This window comes from Monodon monoceros, unplaced genomic scaffold (genome assembly GCF_005190385.1).
Source record: "Monodon monoceros isolate NGI ecotype Baffin Bay Population unplaced genomic scaffold, NGI_Narwhal_1 Super_Scaffold_13, whole genome shotgun sequence".
Classification (NCBI taxonomy): domain Eukaryota; kingdom Metazoa; phylum Chordata; class Mammalia; order Artiodactyla; family Monodontidae; genus Monodon; species Monodon monoceros.
The window spans coordinates 23,657,210-23,677,720 of NW_021703769.1; the positions used below are offsets into that span (position 1 = coordinate 23,657,210).

General features: G+C 38.8%; 1 protein-coding gene and 1 non-coding gene across 4 annotated transcripts in view; one reads left to right on the forward strand and one right to left on the reverse strand.

Moving 5' to 3' along the window:
- Window positions 1-348: 348 nt before the first annotated feature.
- TRPC4AP (transient receptor potential cation channel subfamily C member 4 associated protein) overlaps window positions 349-20,511 on the forward strand; it is a 77,910-nt gene continuing 57,747 nt past the window's right edge. For all 3 annotated transcript variants that reach the window (XR_003793365.1, XM_029222224.1, XM_029222225.1), the window contains exon 1: window positions 349-565. Coding sequence is in view for 2 of the 3 variants with exons in the window: in XM_029222224.1 (XP_029078057.1) it covers window positions 398-565 (168 nt within the window). In the remaining variant the exon portion in view is untranslated. The remainder of the gene's footprint in view (window positions 566-20,511) is intronic.
- Window positions 11,994-12,122, reverse strand: LOC114895093. The gene has a single exon (XR_003793404.1). It is a non-coding gene; the product is annotated as a small nucleolar RNA SNORA11 (small nucleolar RNA).

Genomic DNA, 20,511 nt, shown 5'->3' on the forward strand with positions numbered 1-20,511 from the left:
AGAAGCGGGCGGGAAATCAGACCAGACGGCCTGATTCCTGGTCTGGAATCCAAGATCTTTTCCTAGCCAGTTGGCTGTAACCTCCCCAAATAGGCAAGAAATGGGAGAATGCACACGCGGGGACCTGTCTTCGACCTCGGGGGACCTCACTGAAATGCTGGACGGAGGGGCCAGAAGGACGAGTGGCGCAAGAAACGCCACATCGCTCTCTCGCACCTGCCCGCCTGAGAGCAAGACTACATTTCCCAGCAGTCCCCGCGGCGCGCACGGCCGCTTGCCACGCGGCTTGCGCCTCCGCCGTCGGCCTACTGGGGGCGCTGCGGCGACCCCTCCGCCGCCCCGTAGGAATCTCCGCGGCCCCGGGGCCGCTTGCTTCCTGTTTGTCGGACGAGGAGACATGGCGGCGGCGCCGGCGGCTGCTGGGTCTGGGGTCGGCCGAGGGCGACGGGCGGCGGCAACTGTGGCGGCTTGGGGCGGATGGGGCGGCCGGCCGCGGCCTGGTAACATTCTGCTCCAGCTGCGGCAGGGCCAGCTGACCGGCCGGGGCCTGGTCCGGGCCGTGCAGGTACGAAGCCGGCCCGGAGGGGCGGGGCGGGGTGGACCGGGCGGGAGCTGGCGGGGGGGCCGGGCAAGAGGCCTTTCCAGGCCGCCACTGTACGGGCCCGACCCCTCTTGGCTGGCCGCGGGGCCTCCCTGTGGGCTGTCGCGACGCTGTCAGCCGCGGCGGGGCAGTGGGCAGCGGCAGGCTAGAGGCTCCGGGTTAGGGGCCGAGCAGGGCTGGGCTGCATCGGGCATTGATGGCGTGTACGAGTCTTAGGCCCAGCTCCTAGATCCTCCCTTCCTTGCGCCACGTTTGCACGTCTGGGGGACCCTGGGCGAGTTTGCTGTAGCCTCTACGGGCCGCGAGTTTCTTCCCCGTGACTTGGGCGGTGGGTCATCACTGCAAACCCCAAACGGTTCCCAAGCCATCATAAATGTCATTCTCTCAGAGAGGCCTTTCCTCGACACAACCCTCCCTCTTCAAAAGTGGGTCCCCATTGTTATTCAGTTACAGCCCTGAATTCGTTCCGTCCACATTACTTTCTTAGTCTGTAATTACATATTTCTTTGTTGTCTATCCTTTTTCTCGCGTGTATCCCACGTTAGGCTGAGCTCCAGCGGGTGCAGGGACTGTATCTGGTTTGCCAGAGTAGAGCGTCATGGTAAAGAGCTAGGGCTCTGGAGTCAGGCCTGGATTCAGAACCCTGCTCTCTCTTCCTTGGGCAAGTTACGTTTCTGTGCCTCAGTTTCCTGATTTGTGTAAAAGCGTTAAATGCATTTCTGGTGCACAGTAAAAACCTGAAGAGTAATCAGTTAATATTAATGCTATACTTGGTATTTGGCTTAAATAGTGCCCAGTATATGATTAGCATTTTTTTTTTTGAATGAATGAAGGACACTGCTTTAGGGTAAAGCGGGATGAATAAACCTAGGCTGCTCGCTCCTCTACTCCCTCCGCCCCCATGTTCCAGGAACTTACGTTGCAAACACACCTGTAAAGCATTGGCTTAATTTAAGGATAGCTTTTGCGTAAAGAAACTTTTTAAGTAAATACAGGAATAGTAATAAAGTGATTGGTGGGAGTGGAGTGGGAATTGGGTAGATGAGGGAGAGCATGAGAGTGAGACTTTTCACAGTATAACTTTATATATGAACTTAATTTTGAACCACTTCAATATTACTCATATGGTTAAAAGGACAGACTATAAGATAAAGACCAGGTGGTCTGTGTTTGTAGAGGGTTACAGATGAAGAAGCAGTTCTGGGTGAACAGTATTTTCCTGAACATCAGTTAACCATAGATGAGCAACTTTTTTCCCTTTGCATTCTTCTCTGTCTGCCTTAAGATTCTGGAAATACTTGCTCTATCCTTTAACCCAAAGACCCTTACTGAGCTGGGTATGTAGGAATGGGCAGAAAGGGAACTAACTCACCTTTACTGAGCACATATTTTGGATCAAGCATTGTGCAAGGTATACAGTGTCTTTATTTAATTCTCAGTCTTTTGAACCAAGTGTCGGGACTCATCTCAACACAGATGAAGAAACTGAGGCTCAGAAAAATTAGGTAATTCGCTCCTAAGCACTCGTCTTGATAATCCTCTATGTTCTGAGGGCAATAGGGAGCCATGGAAGTTCTTTAAGTTAATGAATGGGGAAATTTAGTACACTTAATTTGTTTCCAGTGCTGGATGACTTGAAATGGGAGGAGACTGAAGAAGCTCACCAGATAGAAGGTGCTGGAATGTTCATGAGCCTGATCTAGTCTGGTTATTGTGGTAATCAGTAGTTGTATACAGACAGGAATGGGAGCTATTTCAGAGGTTGAGATGGATGTACCTTCCCAAAAGTATAGTGAAGATAAAGTGGGGAACTTCATCTTTCAGATGTGTCCTTTCTTAGTCACTTTCTTTGATCTCTTCCTTGCTACACCCCCACGTTGCAGAATAAATTATATCCTCACAAGTATTTCCATAGCACAGTAAGCATATCCATTATGGCATGTGGTATACTTGGAAAGACCAGATTAAAATTTTTTTTCTTTATGTTGTAAACACATAAAATTTACCTTCTTAATCATTTTTAAGTGTGCAGTCAGTAGTGTCAAGTATTCACATTGTTGTGAAACAGATCTCCAGAATTTTTTCATCTTGCAAATCTGAAACTCAACCCATTAAACAACTACTTTTTTCCCCTCCCCCAGCCCCTGGTAACCACCATTCTACTACTTTCTGTTTCCATGAATTTGATTACTTTAGATACGTCATATAAGTGGAATCATACATTGTCTTTTTGTGCCTGGCTTATTTCACTTAGCATAATACCCTCAAGGTTCATTCATGTTGTAGCATGTAACAGGATTTCCTTGGAAAAGACCAGATTTTGAAGTAAGATGGACCTGGATTGAATCCTAGTTCTGTCACTTATAACTAGGTTATATTATTTAACCTCTCTGAACCTCAGTTTCATTATTTCTAAAATGGCTGTAGTAACATCTACCTCATAGGGCTGTTAGGAGGAGTGAAATAACATATCTAAAAAGTTTGGCCAGTGTGTGGCACATAGTAAATGTTCAGTAAATAGTTGCCATCAGCTCATAGCCATCAGAGTGGGCTTCCTGAGAGACTGTGTCTTATTTTTCTTTGTGTCTGCAGAGCCTGAAACAGTGCCAGTCACTTGATCTTCAGGACTCAGGAAATTGTTTGACTTGAAATACTGTATGTGAGGGCTCTGTCCTCCTCTTCCTCAGTCCTGTCTCTTTGTATATCCCAAACAGCCCCATGGCTTTAAGGAGTTCTGGAGTCAGATTACCTAGGTTTGAGTTCCAGCTCTGGTACATACTTGCTATGTGTCTTTGGACAAGTAGCTTAATCTCTTTATGCCTCAGTTTCTTCTTCTTCTTTTTTTTTTTTTCTTTTTGTGGTACGCGGGCCTCTCACTGTTGTGGCCTCTCCTGTTGCGGAGCACAGGCTCCGGACGCGCAGGCTTAGCGGCCATGGCTCACGGGCCCAGCCACTCCGTGGCATGCGGGATCCTCCCGGACCAGGGCACGAACCCGTGTCCCCTGCATCGGCAGGCGGACTCCCAACCACTGCACCACCAGGGAAACCCTCTTCATTTTTAAAATAGAGATAATCATGGGACCTAACCTGCTAAAGCTGTGGTAAGGACCAAGAGCGTTTATACACATAAAGCACTTAAAATGGTGTCTAAAATATAGTAAGCATGCTATAAAGATTAGCAACTATCGTTTTTAGCAAAACTATATTCTGATAGATCCTAAATCTGTATTTCCATCCTGGTTTCTCTCTTTAGCTCCAGTTGGATATATCCAGATACTTTCTCAGGATCTCCACCTAGGCGTCTAATGGTCACCTCAAACTTAATATGGCAAATAGAATTCCTAATTCCTCTTCCACCAAACCTGATCTTCCTCAAGTCCCAAACAGAACTTGAGAGAAGCCTGGGAGAAGACCCCAGGCCACATGATTTAGAATGGGCCTTGTCCTACTTGGATTTTAATGTTCCTTATTTTCATCTCTCCCTTTCAGTTTGACCTCTATCAAGGTAATAAAATATGCTGGTATGATGCTTTAGCATTTACAGAGCCTGTTCACATTTATCAGCACATTTGATCCCTAAAGCAAATCAGATCTTATAATCCCTTGCTTAAAACCTTCCAATGGCATCCCATTGCAGTTGGAATCAAATCCAGATTCCTTTCCAGGGGTGCACAAGACTCTGCACAATCAGTAGGAATTGAGGGAAAGGGATAGACAAGGCAAAGCAGCTCACACAGGTCATGACCTACCGCACCTACAGATACTACTTCAGTTTGGCAATCTGGTGACAGGCTAGGTTTTGGCATCCTGTTTTTGTTTTGTTTTGTTTGTGGCATGTGGGATCTTCCCGGACCAGGGCACGAACCTGCGTCCCCTGCATCGACAGGCGGACTCTAACCACTGTGCCACCAGGGAAGCCCCTGGCATCCTGTTTTGTTTCCCAAATTTCCGGTCATTGCGTCCTTCGTGATTTTTGGCATATCTAAATTCTACTTGAGTGTTACTTCATATATATTTTTTTAGATTGACTCCTCTTTTTTTTAAAATTTCAGTTGGCACAATTGTTTTAACCTTGTTCTGAGCATTAGCATTTGAAACCTAGCGGTTCAAGTCAAATACAGTCTCTTTGCCTGTCAAGGATAATTTGATATCGAAAACCCTGTAGATAGGATAAATTCTCATTAATTAAAAATATGAATAATATTTAAACAGTTTTTGTATTCGCAAACCATAAAATTCATTCTTATATTAAAACAAATCCCATTAAAGTAGACATAAGCATTCATTGGTTAATGTTTTTTATCAGAATAATGTAACAGTGTATTTAATCTTCATTAATTAAAGGTATTTAATCTTCATTATTCTTTAAGAAGGGTATTTACTTGCACTTAATGCATTTTGAGGCATTAGATATCTTAGGACTAAACAAGTAAGATATACATTTTATGTTTATGGAATTCAGCCTTTAATTATTTAAAAAGAAAAGCAGTAAAGACAAAAGTAAGTCAATGAAAACTGGAAGTGTCACATTCACTAAACAGGTTGACAGCTTAGGCAGCATGATGTAAGAGATTATCACTCCTGTAAACTGTTAAACCACAAGTATTCCGAGAGAAGAAACCCATACAACATCTGCCAAAAATTCAACTTTGAAGATGCCTGGATGGTGGCTCTTTTCATCACACTACTCAGCTGTTCACAAGGAAAACAAAATCCAGATGATTATTTTTATCTTATTTATTTATAAATTTATTTATTTGGGGCTGCATTGGGTCTTCTTTGCTGCATGCGGGCTTTCTCTAGTTGTGGCGAATGGGGGCTACTCTACCTTGCGGTGCGCGGGCTTCTCACTGCGGTGGTTTCTCTTGTTGCAGAGCGCAGGCTCTAGGCACGCGGGCTTCAGTAGTTGTGGCACGCGGGCTCTAGAGCGCAGGTTCAGTAGTTGTGGTGCACGGGCTTAGTTGCTCCGTAGCATGTGGGATCTTCCTGGACCAGGGCTCGAACCCATGTCCCCTGCATTGGCAGGCGGATACTTTTGAAAAAATAATTAATTAATTAAGTTTTATTTTTGGCTGTGTTGGGTCTTTGTTGCTGCGCATGGGCTTTCTCTAGTTGCGGCGAGCAGGAGCTATTCTTTCGTTGAGGTGCACAGACTTCTCATTGCGGTGACTTCTCTTGTTGAGGAGCACGGGCTCTAGGCACACGGGCTTCAGTAGTTGTGGCACACAGGCTCAGTAGTTGTGGCTCGCAGGCTCTAGAGTGCAGGCTTCAGTAGTTGTGGCTCACGGGCTTAGTTGCTCCACGGCATGTGGGATCTTCCTGGACCAGGGCTCGAACCCATGTCTCCTGCATTGGCAGGCGGATTCTTAACCACTGCGCCACCAAGGAAGCCCCAGCAGGCAGATTCTTAACCACTGCACCACCAGGGAAGCCCCAGATGTTTATTTTTTAAATGAGAGTAAATGCCTTGTGAGACAAACTAGTAGTAGTAAAAGAAATTCCATGTGAAGTTGAATATTTTGAATACAATTTGGAGGATCTCTGGGTATCATGAACCTTGTAACAAATAACAGCAGTGCCCCCACTTTTCACCCCCAAGTTCCACCCTCCCCAGGCAACCACTGCCCACACTGTAGCTGTTTTCTTTTGTAGAGGAAGAGTCCAGGAAACAGGAAAGCCAGCATTCTAAATAACATGCTTATAAGGCTATTTATTTCTTGACTTTACAGTTTTAGAGAGTATCTATTTTCTTCCTCTTGTAGAGATTAGGATTTAATTCACAGCACCCTGTGCCACACATTTGGTCTCCATCATTCTCCTTATGTAGTTATATCAGTTTTGACTGTTGGTGTATTTACATTATGATGATAGTGATGAGATATAATTGTTTATAGCAGAGCCATATAGTATACAACAATTGTATTTGTTCTGTATAATTTGTTTTTCTTAGAGTTAAAAGCTGCCCTTTCTCCCCCTACTTTTTAAATTGAGACACAAATATTGTAGAATTCACCCTTTCAGTGTATAGTTCTACAGTCTTGACAAGCACACACAGTTGTGTGGCCACCACTACAGTTAGGATTTAGAAATTCCCTTGTAGTAGTCACCCCTTCCTCACCGCCCTCCTTTGGCAACTTCTCATCTGTTTTCTATTCTGTTAATGCCATTTTACTATCATAGAAATGGAATCATTCCATATGCAGCATTTTGAGTCTGGCTTCTTTCACTAGTATAATCATCCTTATAAAATTTGCTTTTCTTTTTGTTTACTTACAATTTACTCCCAAATTCTAAAACTCCTACTTTTTTTTTTTTTTTTTAAGAAATCTTTCTTGGAACCCTCTGTCCTGCAATTTGCACTAGTTATTTGCTAGAACAGCTGTATAGCTGAATTCTTGGGATTTCCCTTCACCAAATTCAGGGCATTTTATTTATTTTTCTCATGTTTTGGATCTCTGTTTTCTGAATCCTGTTTTCCTTTTTCTTGGAGTACATTCTCTAGTAACATCCTAAGAAAGCCTACATGGGAGGGAACTTTTTTTTAAAGCTTGCGTGTCTGAAAATGTCTTTTATTCTTATACTTGAGTATTTAGTTTAGCTGGGTATAGAATTCTAAGTTGGAAGTTATTTTCCCTTAAATTTTTAATGGCATTATATTATTCCATTGTCTTTAAGTATTTGGTGTAGCTGTTGAGAGGTTCTGTTCTGATTCCCTGTCCTTTGTGCATGACCTATTTTCCCACTCCTCACTCCCTAAGCATTTTTAGGATCATCTCTCTTTCTGGTATTCTGAAATTTAACTATGATATGCATTGATGAAAGTCTTTCTTTTTATTCATTGTGGGTACACTTTGTGTAGATATACATTAAAATATATAACAGCTATAATAAAGTCATGTCTATCACCTGACATTAACTAACCCCCTCTGGAAAATGATTGCACTAAGTGTTCTCTTAGGATCTTCCTATTTTTTTTTTTTTTTTTGTGGTACGCGGGCCTCTCACTGTTGTGGCCTCTCCCGTTACGGAGCACAGGCTCCGGACGCGCAGGCTCAGCGGCCATGGCTCACGGGCCCAGCCGCTCCGCAGCATGTGGGATCTTCCCGGACCGGGGCATGAACCCGTGTCCCCTGCATCAGCAGGTGGACTCTCAACCACTGCGCCACCAGGGAAGCCCAGGATCTTCCTATTTTTGAAAGACATTTTCTCTCCTGTGAAGTTCGGGCTGTGATTGCTTTGGAGAGCTTCATGGAATAGGTGAGACTTGAGTTGGTTCTGAAGAATGAGTAGAATTTTAACAGTAGCAGAGGTATTTCTGACACTAAGAACACCACTGAGAAAGTCCTCATAACCAGCCATTAGAAGATGGAAGAGAAAGTGAAGTGCTCCTGTGGGACATAGGTGGGAGATAAGTTTAGATATTTGGGAATAGAGTGGGGAGGGTAACTAACATTTATTGAGCATACACAGTTTGTCATTGTGCAGATACTTGGGGTTTTTTTTTTTAAGTTTATTGTTAAATATTTGACCTACGAAAAGCTGTAATAAGTAATGCCAGTGTGTTACAACAATAAACATGTACCCACGACCAAATTTGAGGAGTTACCAATACATTTAATGCCCCTTTCATGTCAGTCCTCCCTGCCAGAGGTGCTTCTTTTGAGTAGATAACATATGCACATGTACAAAAGGGTTACAGAGAAAAATAAGTCTCCCTTGCAAACAGCCTATTACCACCTCTACTAGCACGCTCCAGTTCTACTCCCAGAGGCAGCTATGGTTTTGATTTCTTGTGTATCTCTCTATCTAAGCTTAGGAAAGCAAATATGTCTCTATATGTTTGTTCTTACACAAGTGATACTATACACACTGTTGTGCATCCAGCTTTTTTCCCTTAAAATATATTTTAGAGATCCTTCCATAATCAGTACATACAGATTATTTTGTTTTAGGTGTTTACAAAACTTTTTGTGTTGAAATATACAAAAAAATGCACAAAAAATAAAGAACAGCCCAATGCAACTTCCAACATTGCATTTAGTTGTACTAGTTTTCATGCTTTATGTAAATAGAATCAAACTGTACTGAGTCTGCCTTCTTTCAGTCAACATTGTGAAATTCATCCGTGATGATGGGTGAAGCTGTAGTTCATTCATTTTCATTTCTGTATAGTATTCTGTGGTATTAAACCACAGTTAATTCATTGTACTTTTGATGAGTATTTGGGATCTTTCCAGTTTTTGGCTATCATGAATAATGCTTATGTGAACATTCTTGTACATGTCTCTTGATGTGTATATGCACAATTTCTTTTGGGTATATACTTAGAAGTAGAATTGCTGGGTTATAGGATATACGTATGTTCAGCATCAGCAGCTGTTGCCGAACAGTTTCCCAAGTGGTTGTATTAATTTACAATCCCACCAGCAGTGTATATGAGTTGCTGTTGTTCCATGTTCTCGCTAACCTATGGTGCTGCCAGTCTTTGTAATTTTAGTCATTCTAGTGTGTGAGCAGTAGAATCTCATTATGGTTTTAGTTTGTGTTTCCCTCATGACTCATGAAGTTAAGCACCTTTTCAGAAGTTTACTGGCCATTTGGACATTCTCTCTTGTGGATTACCTGTTCAAATCTTTTGCACATTTTTCTGGTGGGGTTTTTCATCCTTTTCTCTTTTTTAATTGATTTGAAGTTCTTTTTATTCGCTAGATAAGAGCCCTTTGTGGTGATGTTTTGCAGATATCTTCTCTTATTTGGTGGCTTGCCTTTTTAGTCTCTAAAAAGATCTTTTGATGAACAGAAGTGCTTTATTTTAATACGACTCATTGTATAACTGTTTTCCTTTATGGTTAGTGCTTTTTGTATTCTGTTTAATAAATCTTTGCCTACCCTTCTATTTATCTTCTAGAAACTTTATTGTTTTGCCTTTTCCATTTAAACATACACTCCACTTGGAATTTATTTTTGGATGTGGTGTGAGCTTTTCAATAGAGATACCAAGTTGACCTGTTATTTATTGAAAAGTCTTTTTTGTTCTTCCAGTGCTCTGTAGTGTTTGTTTTCACATCTGTTTCATGTCTGTTCTGTTTCTCTGGTCTGTCCATTTACCCTTACACTGAAATCACATTGTCCTATTTTCTGTAACTTTATGTGTGTTGATTTTGGTTATAGAATATTGAATCAGAAGAGTAGCTTCTCCTACTTATCTTCAAGATTTCTTTGGCTCTTCTAGCCCCTTTGCCATTTCCATATACATTTTAGAATGAGCTTGTACATTTTTACAAAAAAATTTTGATTGGGATTGCCTTCAATCTATTCAGTACAACACATTCATTCTCTCTCTCCTGCCCTTACTCCTCTTTTTCTCTGATCTGGTCTCCCTTAATCTCTCTTGATAATGTCTTATGTATGTAGTTTTCTATATAGTGGTCTTGCATAACTTTTGTTAGATTTATTCCTTGGCATTTGACATGATTTGATGGTATCGTAAATAGTGTTTTTTAAATTGCGTCTTCTCACGATAGCTGTAAGATAAAAACAAGATTGATTTTTCTATTGCTTCAGCATTTATATTGCTCTGTATTTTAATACTTTACCTTTAGGTTATTTTGGATTGTATATGTATACAGTCATCTGCGAATATCATATCTGCAAATGAAGCTTTTATCCTTTCCAATCTTACATCTTTTTTTTTTTTTCCCTTGCCTAAATGTGCTGTTTGGGATGCTCCAGTACAGTGAATTGAATTGACATGTTCCTGATCTAAGAGGGAGAGCCTTAAACATTTAACCATTAAGTATGATGTTTGCTGAAGATGTTCTGTAGATACTGTTATTAGTTCACTTCTTTTCTGAGTTTGAGTTTATGATGTTGAATTCTATCAGAATGCTTTTTCTGCATTGAGATGTTCATATAATTGTTTTCCTTGTGTTATTAATGTGAATTACATTGAGTACAATTTTCAAATATTAAACCAAATCTGAATTTCTGATTCAAAATTTCATCCTTCTTAGATTGCTAAATTTGATTCACTAATTTTTTTATTAGGATTTTTATCCTTCTGTGTTCATGAGTGAAAGTAGCCTATAATTTTCCTTTCACTGGGTTTTGGTATCAAGTTTATCCTGGCCACTAGTCATAGCTTTAGTTGGACCCCACGAATTTTGATCTGTAGTGTTTTCAGTGTCATTTATTTCAGAATATTTTCAAATTTCTGCTTTGATTTCTTCTTTGACCTATGCATTTTTTAGAAGAGGTATTTCTTAATTTCCAAACATTGGAGTTTTATAATTATCTTTCTGTTACAGATTTTAGGCTGACTGCACTGCAGTCAGGGAACATAGTTTGTATTTCAGTTCATTTAAATATGTTGAATTTTGCTCCATGGCCTAGCAACTGGTCATTTTGTAAACATTCTGTGTACTTGCAAAGAATGTGTAGTGAGTAGTTATTAGATGTAGTGTCAATTTCTGCAGTGAAGCCATCTGGGATTTTGATAGGAACTGCAATGAATCAATATTGAGGGTATTGCCATATTAGAAATATTAAGTCTTCCAATCTTTGAACATGGATGACTTTCCATTTATTTAGGCTTTCTTTACTTCTTTAATTTCTTTCAATGATGTTTTGTAGTTTCATTGTACAAGTCTTGTATCCCTTTTGTTAAATTTATTTGTAAGTACTTTATTCTTTTTGATGATGTTATAAATGGGATTGCTTTCTCTTTTTTTGAGATTAATTTGTGCTTTTATTTGCCAGTATAAATACAGTAGCTGGCAATTTTTTTAATCTAAAAAGTACGTTTTATATCACAGTCCAACACACACACATATATAATATGTATACATATATAAAAGTGAAACAAAATTTTGCCAAAAATGTCTACCCTGCGTGTTAATTCTTTTTAAGACTTTTTTTTTTAACCAAGGCTGAACTGCCCTGACACATCATAATCACCAAAGTTCCTAGTTCATCTTAGTGTTCACTATAATGAAGTGAATAGTGTTGCACGTTCTATGGGTTTGGACAAAAGTATGGTGACATAAAATCATTATAATGTCATACAAAGTATTTTCACCACTCATAAAAACATCTGTACTCTGTGTATTCATCTCCCCTCTCCCCCCAAACTCCTGGCAACCATTGATCTTTTTATTGTCTCCATTGTTTTGCCTTTTCCAGGATGGCATATAGTTGGAATCTATTTTTCTTTTTTCCTTGAAAATAGGGGTTCAAAGCCCTAATGCCTATAAGACCACTCATGGCCCACCCATGCATGGACCAGACAGGCTCTAGGTGGCAAACTCCCCCACTAAATACTGTAGATTTCCTTCCAGTACTGAGCCCTGTCCCACTGGTCCTGCCTGGTAGCCACGTAAAAGTGCAGGGGGATACATATTGGGTATTTGTTCATAGGAAGGCCACAAGTTTTGTGCCCCTTGTCACAGTGAACCCAGGTTCCTGTTGGGTGTGTTGTAAACAGACGAGCCATTTCTTCAGACCCCTGCTCTGAGCACACCCATGGGATTGCTTTCTTATTTTCACTTTTGGATTCTTCATTGCAGGTGTATAGAAATTCAGGTGATTTTTCTATATTGATTTCGTATCCTGCAATCTTGCTGAACTTATTTATTAGCTCTAATTGTGTGTGTGTGTGTGTGTGTGCGTGTGCGTGTGCGTGTGCGTGTGTAGGGGTTCCTTAGTATATTCTGTATGCAAGATGATAGCATCTGTAAATATCGTTTTACAAATTCCTTTTCAACCTGCATGCCCTTATTTCTTTTTCTTGCCTTGTTGCTCTGGCTAGAATCGCTAGTACAATGTTAAATAGAAGTGGTGAGGGTTAACGTATGTGTCATTTTCTTGATCATTTTGGGAACTCATTCAGGCTTTCACTTTTTTTAAAAGTAAAGTCCATACTTTATTCAGATATCCCCAATTTTTCTTTTCTTTTTTTACTTGAAGTATAGTTGATTTACAATACCATATTGTTTCAGGTGTACAACATAGTGATTCAGTATTTTTATGGATTATACTCCATTTAAAGTTACTATAAAATAATAGCTATATTTCCCTGTGCTGTACAAAATATCCTTGTTGCTTATTTATTTTATACATAGTAGTTTGTATCTCTTATTGTCTCTCCCCTCTTTCCACTGGTAACCACTAGTTTATTCTCAGTATCTGTGAGTCTGTTTCTCTTTTGTTATATTCATTCGTTTTATTTTTTATCTAACATAATTTTTTATTGGAGTACAATTGCTTTGCAATGTTGTGTTAGTTTCCGCTGTACAGTGAAGTGAATCAGCTATATGTATACATATATCCCCTCCCTCTTGGACCTCCTACCCCCAACCCATCCATCTAGGTCATCAGAGAGCACTGAGCTGAGCTCCCTGTGCTACAGCAGGTTCCCACTAGCTATCTGTTTTACACATGATAGTGTATTTATGTCAAACCTAATCTCCCAATTCATCCTGCCTCCCCTTCCCCCCCATGTCCACATGTCCATTCTCTAGGTCGACCTTTCTATTCCTGCCCTGCAAATAGGTTCATCTGTACCATTTTCCTAGATTCCATATATATGTGTTTTACTCTTTCTGATTTACTTCACTCTGTATGACAGACTCTAGGTCCATCCACATCTCTACAAATGACCCAATTTCATTTCTTTTTATGGCTGAGTAATATTCTGTTATATATGTGTACCACATCTTCTTCACCCATTCATCTTTCGATGGACATTTAGGTTGTTTCATGTCCTGGCTATTGTAAATAGTGCTGCAGTAAACATTGGGGTACGTGTGTCTTTCTGAATTATGGTTTTCTCAGGGTATATGCCCAGTAGTGGGATTGCTGGGTCATATGGTAGTTCTATTTTTAGTTTTTTAAGGAACTTCCATACTGTTCTCCACAGTGGCTATATCAATTTACATTCCCACCAACGGTGCAAGAGGGTTCCCTTTCTCTGCACCCGCTCCAGCATTTATTGTTTGTAGATTTTTTGATGGGCCATTCTGACCAGTGTGAGGTGATACCTCATTGTAGTCTTGATTTGCATTTCTCTAATAGTGATGTTGAGCATCTTTTAATGTGCCTCTTGGCCATCTGTATGCCTTCTTTGCTGAAATGTCTATTTAGGTCTTCTGCCCATTTTTTGATTGGGTTGTTTTTTTGTTTTTTTTTTTGATATTGAGCTGCATGAGCTGTTTGTATATTTTGGAGGTTAATCCTTTGTCTGTTGCTTCGTTTGCAAATATTTTCTCCCATCCTGTGAGTTGTCTTTCCGTCTTGTTTATGGTTTCCTTTGCTGTGCAAAAGCTTTTAAGTTTAATTAGGTCCCATTTGCTTATCTTTGTTTTTATTTTCATTACTCTAGGAGGTGGGTCATAAAAGATCTTGCTGTGTTTTACATCAGTGAGTGTTTTTCCTATGTTTTCCTCTAAGAGTTTTATAGTGTCCGGTCCTACATTTAGGTCTTTAATCCATTTTGTGTTTATTTTTGTGTATGGTGTTAGGGAGTATTCTAATTTCATTCTTTTACATGTAGTTGTCCATTTTTCCCAGCACCATTTATTGAAGAGGCTGTCTTGTTTCCATTGTATATTCTTGCCTCCTTTGTCATAGATTAGGTGACCATACGTGTGTGGGTTTATCTCTGGGCTTTCTATCCTGTACCATTGATCTATATTTGTTTTTATGCCAGTACCATACTGTCTTGATTACTGTAGCTTTGTAGTATAGTCTGAAGTTGGGGAGGCTGATTCCTTCAGCTCCGTTTTTCTTTCTGAAGATTGCTTCGGCTATTGGGGGTCTTTTTTGTGTTTCCATACAAATTGTATGATTTTTTGTCCTAATTCTGTGAAAAATGCCATTGGTAATTTGATAGGGATTGCATTGAATCTGTAGATTCCTTTGGTTAGTATAGTCATTTTCACAATATTGATTCTTCCAATCCAGGAACATGGTATATCTCTCCATTTGTTTGTGTCATCTTTGATTTCTTTCATCAGTGTTTTATAGTTTTCTGAGTACAGGTCTTTTGCCTCCTTAGGTAGGTTTATTTCTAGGTATTTTATTCTTTTTGTTGCAGTGGTAAATGGGAGTGTTTCCTTAATTTCTCTTTCTGATCTTTTGTTGTTAGTGTATAGGAATGCAAGATATTTCTGTGCATTAATTTTGTATCCTGCAACCTTACCAAATTCATTGATTAGTTCTAATAGTTTTCTGGTGACATCTTTATGATTTTCTATGGATGGTATCATGTCATCTGCAAACAGTGACAGTTTTACTTTTTCTTTTCCAATTTGTATTCCTTTTATTTCTTTTTCCTTTCTGTTTCTTGTGGCTAGGACTTCCAACTGTGTTGAAAATAGTGGCCAGAGTGGACATCAGTGTCTTGTTCCTGATCTTAGAGGAAATGCTTTCAGTTTTTCACCCACACCATCACCAGAATGATGTTTGCTGTGAGTTTGTCGTATATTGCCTTTATTATGTTGAGGTAGGTTCCCTCTATGACCACTTTCTGGAGAGTTTTTATCATAAATGGGTGTTGAATTTTGTCAGAACCTTTTTCTGCATCTGTTGAGGTGATCATATGCTTTTTTCCTTTAATTTTTAATATGGTGTATCACATTGTTTTGCATATGTTGAAGAATCCTTGCATCCTTGGGATAAATCCCACTTGTTCATGGTGTATGATCTTTTTATATATATGTATATTTATTTATTTATTTATTTATTGGCTGCGTTGGGTCTTCATTGCTGTGTGTGGGCTTGCTCTAGTTGTAGTGAGTGGAGGCTACTCTTCATGCAGTGCGTGGGCTTCTGATTCTGATGGCTTCTCTTGTTACAGAGCATGGGCTCTGGGTGTGCGGGCTTCAGTAGTTGTGGCACTCAGGCTTAGTAGTTGTGGCTTGCAGGCTCTAGAGTGCAGGCTCAGTAGTTGTGGCGCGTGGGCTTAGTTGCTCCGCGACATGTGGGATGTTCCCAGACCAGGGCTCGATCCCATGTCCCCTGCATTGGCAGGCGGATTCTTAACCACTGCGCCACCAGGGAAGTCCAGTGAATGATCTTTTTAATGTGTTGTTGGTTTCGGTTTGCTGGTATTTTGTTGAGGATTCTTGCATCTATGTTCATCAGTGATATTGGTCTGTAATTTTCTTTTTTTGTGATATCTTTGTCTGGTTTTGGTATCAGGGTGATGGTGGCCTCATAGAACGAGTTTGGGAGTATTCCTCCATCTGCAGTTTTTTGGAAGAGTTTGAGAAGGATAGGTGTTAACTCTTCTCTAAATGTTTGATAGAATTCACCTCTGAAGCCATCTGGTCCTGAACTTTTGTCCATACTTTATTCAGATTTCCCCAGTTTTTCTTTTTCTTTTTTTAATTGAAGTGTAGTTGATTTACAGTATCATATTGTTTCAGGTGTACAACATAGTGATTCAGTATTTTTATGGATTATACTCTGTTTAAAGTTACTGTAAAATAATGGCTATATTTCCCTGTTCTATACAAAATATCCTTGTTGCTTATTTATTTTATACATAGTAGTTTGTATCTCCTATTGCCCCTCCCCTCTTTCCACTGGTAACCACTAGTTCACAGTATCTCAGTCTGTTTCTGTTTTGTTATATTCATTCGTTTTATTTTTTAGATTCCACATATGAGTGATAATATACAGTATTTGTCTTTCTCTGTCTGACTTAGTTCACTAAGCATAATACCTTCTAGGTCCTTTCATCCTTTTTTATTGCTGAGTATGTTGTATATTGATTCTGTATCCTGCAACCTTGTATTCTGTTGTATATATATATATACACCACATCTTCTTTATCCATTCGTCTGTTGATGGACGCTTAGGTTGCTTCCATTTCTTGGCTATTGTAAATAGTGCTGCTATGAACATTGGGGTGCATGTTTCTTTTTGAATTACTGTTTTCGTTTTCCTCAGATATACAGCCAATAGTGGAATTGTTGTATCATGCAGTAATTCTGTTTTCAGTTTTTTGAGGAATCTCTGTACTGTTCTCTGTACTGGCTGAAACAATTTACATTCCCACCAACAGTGTTCTAGGGTTCCCTTTTCTCCACATCCTCCTGTGAACTGATATCTTACTGTGGTTTTGTATTGCATTTCTCTGATGATTAGCAATGTTGAGCATCTTTTCATGTGCCTCTTGGCCGTGTTTATGTCTTCTTTGAAAAAAATGTCTATTTAGGTCTTCCACCCATTTTTAAATTGGGTTGTTTATATTTTTTTCCTGTATTCTCTTAAAGTATAGTTGACTTACAATGTTAAGCTAGTTTCTGCTAATTGGGTTGTTTGTATTTTTGATTTGAGTAGTATGAACTGTTTATATATTTTAGATATTAATACCTTATCAGTCATATATTTGCAGGTATTTTCTCCCATTCAGTAGGTTATGCCTTTTCATGTTGTTGATGGTTTCCTTTGCTGTGCAAAGGCTTTTAAGTTTGATCATGTCCCATTTATTTATTTTTGCTTTTGTTTCTTTTGCCTTAGGAGACTGGTACAAAAACATACTGCTATGATTTATGTCAACGTGTGTTCTGTCTGTGTTCTCTTCTAGGGGTTTTATGGTTTCCAGTCTTACATTTAGGTCTTTAATCCATTTTGAGTTTATTTTTTATATGGTGTGAGAAAATGTTCAAATTTTTTAAAAATTTATTTTATTGAAGTATAGTTGTTTTACAGTGTTTGTTACAGATTTCATTGTTTATCATGTAGCTGTACAGTTTTCCCAACACCACTTATGGAAGAGACTGTCTTTTCTTATTGTATATTCTTTTCTCCTTTGTTGTAAATTAATTGACCATAAGTGTGGGGGTTTATTTCTGGGCTCTCTATTCTGTTCCACTGATCTGTGTGTCTGCATGTATGTGCCAGTACTGTGCAGTTTTGGTTACTGTGGTTTTGTAGTATAGTCTCAAATCAGGGATTGTGTTATCTCCAGCTTTGTTCTTTTTTCCTCAGGATTGCTGTGGGAATACAAGGTCTTTTGTGGCTCCATATAAATTTTAAGAATTTCTTCTAGTTCTGTGAAAAATGCCATGGGTATTTTGATAGGGATTGCATTAAATCTGTAGATTGCTTTGGATGTATGGACATTTTAACAATATCATTCTAATCTAAGAACACAGGATATCTTCCCATTTCTATGTATCAACCTTAATTTCCTTCATAAGTGTTGTATAGTTTTCCGAGTATATGTCTTTTACCTCTTTGGTTAAGTTTATTTCTAGGTATTCTTTTTGGTATGATTTTAAGTGCGATTGTTTTCTTGTTTTCTCTTTCTGATAGTTTATTATTAGTGTATATAAAAGCAACAGATTTCTGTATGTTAATCTTGTGTTCTGCAACTTTATTGAATTCATTTATTCTAATAGTTTTTTGGTGGAAATTTTAGGGTTTTCTATATATGGTGTCATGTCATCTGCAAATAGTGACAGTTTTACTTCTTTCCTTCCACTCTGGATGCCTTTTATTTCTTGTCTGATTGCTGTGGGTATGGCTTCCAATACTATATTAAATAGAAGTAGCAAGAGTGGCATCCTTGTCTTTTTCCTGATTTTAGAAGAAAATCTTTCAGCTTTTCACTGTTGAGTATGATGTTAGCTGTGGGTTTGTCATAAATGACCTTTATTATGTTGAGATATGTTCTCTGTATTACCAACTTTGACAAGAGTTTTTATCATGAATGTATGTTGAATTTTGTGAAATGCTTTTTCTGTATCTGTTGAGACGATCATGTGATTTTTTATCCTTTTCTTTTGTTAATGTGGTGTATCACTGATTGATTTGCGGATATTGAACCATCCTTGCATCTCTGGAATAAATCTCACTTTATCATGATGTATGATCACTTTTATATATTGTTGAATTCGGTTTGCTAGTATTTTGTTGAGGATTTTTGCATCTATATTCATCAGAAATATTGGCCTGTAATTTTGTTTTGTAGTGTCTTTGGTTTTGATATCAGGGTAATGGTGGCCTGGTAGAAGGAATTTGGGAGTGTTCCATCCTCTTCAATTTTTTGGAATAGTTTGAGTATAGGTATTATTTCTTCTTTATATGTTTGGTAGAATTCTCCTGTGAAGCTGTCTGGTCCTGGACTTCTGTTTGCTGGAAGTTTTTAAAATTTCAAATTCAGTTACACTATTAGTGATCAGGCTGTTCAGATTGTCTGTTTCTTCCTGATTCAGTATTGGAAGGTTGTATGTTTCTAGAAATTTGTCCATTTCTTCTAGGTTGTCCAACTTGTTGGCACATAACTGATCATAATATTCGCTTGTGATTTTTTTGTATCTCTGTGATATCAGTTGTTATTTCTCCTCTTTCATTTCTTATTTTGTTTATTTGGGTCCTCTCTCTTTCTGGCTAAAGGCTTAACAGTTTTGTTTTATCTTAAAAAAAAAACTAGATCTTGGTTTCATTGATCTTTTCTATTTTTTTTTTTTTTTGGTTTCTCTTATATATTTCCTCTCTGATTTTTATTTCCTTCCTTCTGCGACTTTGGGCTTTGTTCTTTCTAATTCCTTTAGATAGTAGGTTAGGTTCTTTATTTGAGATTTTTGTTTTGTTTCTTGATATAGGCCTGTATCACTATAAACTCCCCTCTTAGAACTGCTTTTGCTGCATCTCAGATTTTAGAATGTTGTGTTTCCATTTTCATTCTTTGGGTATTTTCTGATTTCCTCTTTGATTTCTTCAGTGACCCATTGGTTTTTTGGTAGTTTATTTTAGTCTCCACCTGTTTGTGTTTTTTCCCCATTTTTCTTGTAATTGGTTTCTAGTTTCATACTGTTGTGGTCAGAAAAAATGCTTGACATAATTATCTATGCACTTAAATTTGTTGAGACTAGTTTTGTGGCCTAGCATGTGGTCTTTCCTGGAGAATGTTCCATGTGCACTTGAAAAGAATGTGTGTTCTTTTTTTGGATGGACTGTCCTGTAGATACCTATTAAGTACAACTGGTCTAATGTGTTATTTAAGACCACTGTTTCATTATTGATTTTCTGTGTCAGTGATCTGTCTATTGATGTAAGTGGGGTGTTAAATCTCCTACTGTTATTGTGTTATTGTCAACTTCTCCTTTTATGTTTGTTAATGTTTGCTTTATGTATTTAGGTTCTTCTGTATTAAGTGAATATATGTAAATGAGTGTTATATTCTCTCTTCTGTTGATTCCTTTACTATTATATAATGCCCTTTTTTTGTTATATACTTTGCTTTAAAGTCTGTTTTGTCTGATATGAGTATTCTTTCTTGTTATTTCCGTTTGCATGAAATGTCTTTTTCCATCCCCTCACTTTCAGGTGTGTTTTTAGCTCTGAAATGAGTCTTTTATAAGCAACATATAGATGGGTCTTGGTTTTTTATCCAGTCAGCCACCCTATGTCTTTTGATTGGAGCATTTAGTCCATTGACATTTAAAATGATTATTGATAGGTATGTACTTACTGCCTTGTATGTACTTATTGTTACTTTTTTTTTTTTAAACAATCAGGGCCTTCTTTCCTTTTTTAAAAAAATTTATTTATTTTTGGCCACGTTGGGTCTTCGTTGCTGCATGTGAGCTTTTCTCAAGTTGCGGTGAGCAGAGGCTACTCTCTGTTGCAGTGCGCGGGCCTCTCATTGCAGTGGCTTCTCTTGTTTCAGAGCACAGGCTCTTGGCACGTGGGCTTCAGTAGTTGTGGCGTGCGTGCTCTAGATCTCAGGCTCAGTAGTTGTGGCACATGGGCTTAGTTGCTCCACAGCATGTGGGATCTTCCCGGACCAGGGATTGAACCTGTGTCCCCTGCAATGGCAGGCAGATTCTTAACCACTGCACCACCAGGGAAGTCCCTATTGTTACTTGTTTTCTGGTTGTTTTTGTAGTTCTCCTCTG